Source organism: Gouania willdenowi, unplaced genomic scaffold (genome assembly GCF_900634775.1).
Source record: "Gouania willdenowi unplaced genomic scaffold, fGouWil2.1 scaffold_403_arrow_ctg1, whole genome shotgun sequence".
Lineage (NCBI taxonomy): Eukaryota > Metazoa > Chordata > Actinopteri > Blenniiformes > Gobiesocidae > Gouania > Gouania willdenowi.
This window is the reverse complement of record NW_021145165.1, coordinates 26,845-35,294: the sequence shown is the minus strand read 5'-3', so window position 1 is coordinate 35,294 and position 8,450 is coordinate 26,845. Positions and strand designations below refer to the sequence as shown.

The 8,450-nt window shown below is 31.5% G+C and overlaps 1 protein-coding gene across 1 annotated transcript in view; it reads right to left on the bottom strand.

The window, feature by feature from the left end:
- Positions 1-2,171: 2,171 nt before the first annotated feature.
- LOC114460135 (cadherin EGF LAG seven-pass G-type receptor 3-like) overlaps positions 2,172-8,450 on the bottom strand; it is a gene marked incomplete at its 3' end in the record, with an annotated part of 33,117 nt that continues 26,838 nt past the window's right edge. The window contains exons 19-23 of the mRNA XM_028442184.1: positions 7,225-7,413; positions 5,584-5,770; positions 3,896-4,063; positions 3,191-3,317; positions 2,172-2,378 (exon numbers count right to left, since the gene is read on the bottom strand). Of these exons, the coding sequence (XP_028297985.1) occupies positions 2,172-2,378; positions 3,191-3,317; positions 3,896-4,063; positions 5,584-5,770; positions 7,225-7,413 (878 nt within the window). The remainder of the gene's footprint in view (positions 2,379-3,190; positions 3,318-3,895; positions 4,064-5,583; positions 5,771-7,224; positions 7,414-8,450) is intronic.

Sequence of the window (8,450 nt, the reverse complement as noted above, 5' to 3'; positions counted from 1 at the left end):
TATAGCATAGTATAGTATAGTGTATATAGTATAGTATAGTATAGTGTATATAGTATAGTATAGTATAGTGTATATAGTATAGTGTATATAGTATAGTATAGTATAGTGTATATAGTATAGTATAGTATAGTATAGTATAGTATAGTATAGTGTATATAGTATAGTATAGTATAGTGTATATAGTATAGTGTATATAGTATAGTATAGTTTATATAGTATAGTATAGTATATATAGTATAGTATAGTATAGTGTATATAGTATAGTATAGTATAGTACAGTATAGTGTATATAGTATAGTACAGTATAGTGTAGTATATTATAGTATAGTGTAGTATAGTACAGTATAGTATATATAGTATAGTATAGTATATATAGTATAGTATAGTATATATAGTATAGTATAGTATAGTGTATATAGTATAGTATAGTATAGTATAGTACAGTATAGTGTATATAGTATAGTACAGTATAGTGTAGTATATTATAGTATAGTGTAGTATAGTACAGTATAGTGTATATAGTATAGAACAGTATAGTGTAGTATAGTATAGTATAGTGTATATAGTATAGTATATATAGTATAGTATAGTATATATAGTATAGTATAGTATATATAGTATAGTATAGTATAGTGTATATAGTATAGTATAGTATAGTGTATATAGTATAGTGTATATAGTATAGTATAGTATAGTGTATATAGTATAGTATAGTGTATATAGTATAGTATAGTATAGTGTATATAGTATAGTATAGTATAGTATATAGTATATAGCATAGTATAGTATAGTGTATATAGTATAGTATAGTATAGTGTATATAGTATAGTATAGTATAGTATAGTGTATATAGTATAGTATAGTATAGTGTATATAGTATAGTATAGTGTATATAGTATAGTATAGTATAGTATAGTATAGTGTATATAGTATAGTGTATATAGTATAGTATAGTATAGTATAGTATAGTATAGTATAGTATAGTATAGTATAGTGTATATAGTATAGTATAGTGTATATAGTATAGTATAGTGTATATAGTATAGTATAGTATATAGTATATAGTATAGTATATAGTATATAGTGTATAGTATATAGTATATAGTATAGTATATAGTGTATAGTATATAGTATATAGTATATTGTATATAGTATAGTATATAGTGTATAGTGTATAGTATATAGTATATAGTATAGTATATAGTATATTGTATATAGTATAGTAGTGTATAGTATAGTGTATATAGTATAGTATAGTGTATATAGTATAGTATAGTGTATATAGTATAGTATAGTGTATATAGTATAGTATAGTGTATATAGTATAGTATAGTATAGTATAGTATATATAGTATAGTATAGTATAGTATAGTATAGTATAGTATAGTGTATATAGTATAGTATAGTGTATATAGTATAGTATAGTGTATATAGTATAGTATAGTATAGTATAGTGTATATAGTATAGTATAGTATAGTGTATATAGTATAGTATAGTGTATATAGTATAGTATAGTGTATATAGTATAGTATAGTGTATATAGTATAGTATAGTATAGTATATATAGTATAGTATAGTGTATATAGTAAAGTATAGTGTATGTAGTATAGTATAGTGTATATAGTATAGTATAGTATAGTATAGTATAGTATAGTATAGTATAGTATAGTATAGTATAGTGTATATAGTATAGTATAGTGTATATAGTATAGTATAGTGTATATAGTATAGTATAGTATAGTATAGTATAGTATAGTATAGTATATATAGTATAGTATAGTATAGTATAGTGTATATAGTATAGTATAGTGTATATAGTATAGTATAGTGTATATAGTATAGTATAGTGTATATAGTATAGTATAGTATAGTGTATATAGTATAGTATAGTGTATATAGTATAGTATAGTGTATATAGTATAGTATAGTGTATATAGTATAGTATAGTATAGTGTATATAGTATAGTATAGTATAGTATATATAGTATAGTATAGTATAGTATAGTATAGTATAGTGTATATAGTATAGTACAGTATAGTGTAGTATAGTATAGTGTATATAGTATAGTATAGTATAGTATAGTGTATATAGTATAGTATAGTATAGTATATATAGTATAGTATAGTCACATAGTATGAAACATGTCCACTACAACAGGTACGTACGTACCTGCTGATCAGTCTGATTGACTCCAACCAGGAACACCAGCTCAGACAGAAACATGGCTGCTGCAGTGTTTGAATGGATTCCTCTGGTGTTGGACTTGAGGCCTCGAAGGCAGGAGAGAACCAGTACGGTGAGGAGGAGGGCCAGCATGGAGAGGCTCAGGGAGGAGTAGCTAACCAGAGCTAACGTCTCCAGGTCTCCCTCCAACTGCTGCTCATAGACACACACACGTAGAGGAGTCAGCGTGGAACATCTTTATGGAAGGAACATTTGGTAAAAGTGTAAAAACAGTGAAGTATTAAATAAAGTGTTCTATTTAACCCTTTCAAAGCTTTTGTAATTTGAGGTGCACATTATTGATTCTCACAGAATGAACCATAATGATTGATGTTGGTCGTTTCATTTTTGGAAGAGATTCATTACAGCAAGTTAATTTTGTCTTTTTTTAAAATATACAGTATGTTAAAGTTTTTTTAAGTAAAACAGGTTATTTTCAGGAAATGTCAACACAATCCTCTGTCTCAGACATCCTCCTCTATGTCACTGTGAAAGAGCTGTTCCAAAACCTCATTCCTCTAACCCAGTGCTTCTCATTACTTTCTGACAGTGTCAGTGGACTGAGGGAATGTTTTTATTTTGCTTCATCCAGCATGATGCTAACAGTGCTAGCTGCTTTACGTGATGCCTTCAGATTTTTTGTTTGACTTTTGAAATTTGAAAAAGGTCATATTATTTTAGTGTGATGATTAGAAATGTGTCACAGCTAAAATAGTTTCTCCCAATAACAGAGTATTTGAGGTTTAATTTCCTAAACTCGCCTGTTTTCTGGAGTTTTAGCCTCTGAAAAGTCACTTTAAATCATGTATTTGTAGATAATATTCAGTGATCATTTCCTCAGGTCCGTGTGTATACTGTCACACGGGGAAGTAGACGAGGACGTGGCGCTCTTTGATATAAAATCTCATTATTATTGAAGAACATTAAATGCTAATTTCCTCTGACTTGTTGAATTAATGACTCACCTCTCTGTGTGAACTGTCCATCAACACACCAAAGGTTCCCAATCTGTGGCACTGACAGCGGACATGAGATGTGTTCCTGTAGACCACCATACAGTCCCTCACCGTCCAACAACCACCGATCTCATGCCTGAGGGGCAGGGGGCGGGGTTAGAATAGGTTTATAACTGAGACCACTCAAAATAAGTCAATCAACCAAAGGGAAAAATGGGACTTTGTATTTTTCACTGTGTATTTGACATTGACTTTTTATCATTTTTCAGCAGGAATAACACTAAATATGCAGTATTTCCAAAAAGATATTACAGTCTTGTCCATCTCTCTCATTAAAGTGCAATAAAAATGTATGACTTTTTTTTTTTACTTCCACTGCATCAAATGTTTTCAACTACTTTAGATCTATCCATAGATATAACATTTACACTATTATACTTTTTATGTTTGTATGGACTTTTTGTCAGTATGATACATACGTACATACGTACCTCTTTTTCTACGCACTTCCAATACACGGGACTTTGGAATTAAGCAAATAAAAAACTAAAGAACAATAATGGCAAAAAGTCATACATTTAGTCTTTAAAATGACCAGAATTTTGAGAGGCAAAGATAATAAACTATGCTAAAGATGTTTTTTACTCCAACCAATCACATTTTACAGCCTTGTGGGTATCAAACCTGTATTTATAATTATGTTTGTCCACTCACAGACTGCTCTGGTTCCACTGCACACACAGAGGTTTGCTGCGATTGGCTGTTTCCAGCAGCTTAAACTCCAGGAGGATGGGCTGGTCCAAATGTCCGCCCACAAACGTGTGGTTGTTGTAGACGGAGACAGTGACCACTGGGGAGTTCATTACTGGGTGTCTGGGAAGCCTTAAAAAGAGGAAAAATACAGAGTTCATAAACAACCATAAAGTCACACAGAAAGAAGATTTAGATGCATGTGTTGGAGTTAAAACTAAAGTAATAGACTGTAGTTCTGTGATTAATCAAATGATTTCAGTGCCCTGTGGACATAAATATACAGTAAGTGTGGTTTATATTCTGTAATAAATCTTTATAATCCTGAGTTTAGCTCATTAGGTGTTTGTGACAGGGTTCATTTATCAACTGTAGTAGATACAGTAGTAAAGTAAGTAGCACAAAACTATGAAAAATCTATTAAAAATAATGTCGAGCCAGCAGTTTAACAATAATAGATATAAAAAATACAGAGAAATGGGTTTTTTTATAAAAGGAAAAGTGTGCATGGAGTCGTCCTATAATCACATTTTTATATCTTACTTTACAGTGTTACCAGACATCCCTTAAATTATTAATAAATGCTGTCAATACGTTTTTATTTTATTTTTTAATAAAATATAATATTTCAAATGAAAAAGGAATCTAAGAACAACCATTGAGACAATAATGTGAAATACATACTTTCTCATCATTTTACACAGGAAAACAAAACTACTACTGAACAGGGTTGGGGTCAATTACTTTTATTAATTACAATTACATCTTCAATTATGCATGTTCAATTACAACTCAATTATGATTACGTTGACCAGCATTTTATCCATCCATCCATCCATCCATCCATCCATCCATCCATCCATCCATCCATCCATCTTCTTCCCCTTCTATCCGGGCCGGGTCACGGAGGCAGCAGTCTCAGCAGAATTAAAATTATTTTTCTGAATATATTGGTATTAATAGCTTTTTTACTTCTACTCCTCAATTTATATATTTTAGAAATGGTAAAATCATCCTCAATAGAAGTGACAGATAGTCGTAAAGTTGATCTGAAACATATTTTAATAATCATTAACTACGTACAGTATGTGGAAAACATAGAGCTGTAACATGGGTTCACAATTTTGATTTAATTACATTTTAATTGACAGTTTTTATCGCAATTACACTAAAAATTGACACCAACCCTACTGCTAATTTTGGTTATATTCTAGTATACTGTTGGGGTAAATTAGAATTGTAACTGTCTAATTGATAATTAATTACAATTATGACATAATTATATTTGTAATCATAATTTTAAAAATCCATTACTGTTGTAATTGTCATTGTATTATAATTGAGTTCCGATAATTGACTTTGTAATTGTAATTGGCATTAACAATCTACAAAAACTGTCAATTACAATTTAATCAAACGCAAAACTGTGGATCCATGTTATAGTTCTATGTTATATATATACAGTAGTTCTTAAACATACGTAGTTATTGATTATTAAAATATGTTTGAGATCAACTTTACCAGTTCTCTCATTTTATCATAAAAACAAATTAAATCCAGGAGTAAACTAAAAGATGTCCAAACTAAATATATTAATACCAATATTTAATGGATAAGATGTGATGTCATGTGATCATGTGACTGATTCCCACCTCACTCCTCGTCGGTCAGCGTGGTATTTAGGAGGGAGGGCAGCCCCCAGGCTTCGATAAATCAGCAGGATGACGATGGTTATGGGCGGGTCAGGTATGGAAACACTCCGTCTAGCTGCTGTATATTCCACCGTCTGATTGGCTGAGACGCCGACGGGGGCGGAAGCAGGGTTTGGTGGGAGTGATGCTGGAAAGAAATGTGAAGAAGGTCAGAATAGTCTGAGTTTTTAGATCATGTTTTACTTTATAATGTGTGACAAATACAAAGTCACAACATGAGCCAGTTGAAATATGTTCATATTGCTTTTAATTTAAACTAAATGTACAGAATACAGTTGTTAGAGAATGTACGGGGTGTTTTAATTTGAAAAATAATCATAACTATTTAAGCTCTTTGAGCTTTTTTCCCCTTCCTGCTCTCTATATCTATTTCTGTGATATTATTGTCACTATTGTTTTCTATATCATTGTATATTTGTATTATTTTTGGATATTCTAATATATTACTTGTGTTTTATTACTTTTTATTATTTTATATTATTATTGCAAATGTATTTGTATAATGCATTTCATATACAAAGTCATTAATTGTGCTTTAGATGATTAAAAAGTACAACAGAAAACATTTAACTTTAAATCAACAATAATATGATTTGTTCCACTTCTTTGCAGCATAACAACTAAAAGCAGCATCACCATGTTTTATCTTCTATCTATAATTTCAGGATGGTCTGTGTGTGTGTTTAGAAAAAATGCAGCAGAAACAAGATGCTGACACACACACACACACGCGCGCGCACGCACACACACACACACACACACACACACACACACACACACACACACGCACACACACACACACGCACACACACAGATCAGGTGTGCTTCACTATCGATCACCGTCTACGTGACATGTGTGCAGATATGTCTGGTTACTGTCTGTGTCACGACACCCGTCCATAGGGTGGTACAAAAAAATACACAAAAGACAACAAAAATACAAAAAACGACACTAAAAAAGATACAAAATGATTCCAGAATCACACTACTTAAGGCAACAAAAAACAATAATTATACAAAAATGCACGTAAAACATAAAACTAAACAATATTTATACAGAAAGTACACAAAATGACAACAGAAATGCACAAAAATATACAAAAAGGCTCCAAAAACACACAAAATGACTCCAAAAAAACATATATTACAAAAAAATACACCAAACGACAACAAAAATATGACAATGACTCAAAATACACAAAACTAAATACTCATACAAAAAACACACTAAAATGACAACAGAAATGCACTAAACTACACCAAAAAAAAAACCCAAAATAAAAAATGACTCCTGAATCACACTACAATGGCAACAAAAAACAATAATTATACAAAAAATGCACAAAAACACAACAGAAAGAGACACAAATACACATCAGTGCAAAAAACATACGTTACAGAAAAATACACCAAACAAAAAAATATAAAAGTGATGATGAAGTCATGCACATGTCCCATAAAATTCAACCAGGAAAATTGCACCCACATTTCGCACCCGCAAATATACCCCTTATGCTCCCACATGAATGCATACTTCTGACGGGCACTGGACTAGTTGGAAAACCTAGAGTTTGTTCTCACCTTCTTTCTCCAGCTTCTCTTTTTCCTTCCAGCTGAGCTGCTGATGCCGCTGTGGCACCAGAGCAGCAGGGGGCAGTATCACGTGGGTGTAGGGGTCCCAAACAGCCTGACCACGGAAAAGAGTGTGGTGGTACCGTGGGAAACGCCTCCGCACATGGGTGTGGTTCTCCAAGCGGTCCAGGTTCATGACTGATGAGGAGAAAAGGAGGTTGTGGTCAATAAATCAAAGCTACTATTAATATTCAATTAAAAAATATAAGCAAACTTCAGGTAGAAGCATCATTTCAAGCTTTTCAAAAGGTGCTTTCTCTCTCTATTCCTTATCAGGGGCCGTCGACCCAAAGTGTACCGGTCCCGTTCGCTATGTTTTTTATTTGATGAGTGAGTGGAGGCAGATATGTTGAGTAAAGTGACAAAAAATGAATAACAGGTGGCAAAACTGGTCCAAAAGAGGCAAAAACATTGCTCGATAAGAGTGAAAAGTGACCACAATGGGTAAAAAGCAGTCAAAATCGGACAAAAAATGGACAAACAGAGAGGAAATAAGTGGCATGTAATGGAAAAGGGGAGCTTAAATGGGCCAAATGTGGCAAACAATAGTGAAAAAAGGCAAAATGTGGAACAAAAAGAAAACAAATGGTATGAATTGGGCAAAACGTAGCTTATTGTAATGAAAAGTGGCAAAAAAAACCTTGTACAAATGGCCAAACATTTTTTAAGAAAGGGACATTTATTGGCAAAAAGAAGTCAATATTTTTTGAAAAGAGACAAAAATGGGACAAATAAAGTTGCAAAATGGAGAAAGAAAATAGGTAAAAAGATGTTTCCTGGAAGAATAAATAAAAACATTAAGACAAAGAGCCACATGCATCACTGACTTAATATCCTTCAATTTTCCTCAAATTATTACACAATATTTACCTTAATTAAATAGAAATGAGTCAAAAATCTAGGAAATGTAACTTAAAGACCCTCTTGGGAATTATATCTATCACTTATTTATTGGATTATGTTGCTTTCTTACACATTTTGTATTCTATGCATATGTAAGTGTAAACTAAGGGCAAAATAACGTTAAAATTACTTTTTTTCTTGCATAAAATCCATGGCCCACTGGATCAACCTTCTCCGTATTAATCTAAGAATATTAATCTAAGAATATTAATCTAAGAATATTAATCTAAGAATATTAATCTAAGAATATTTCATCTCTTGTTAAATGACAG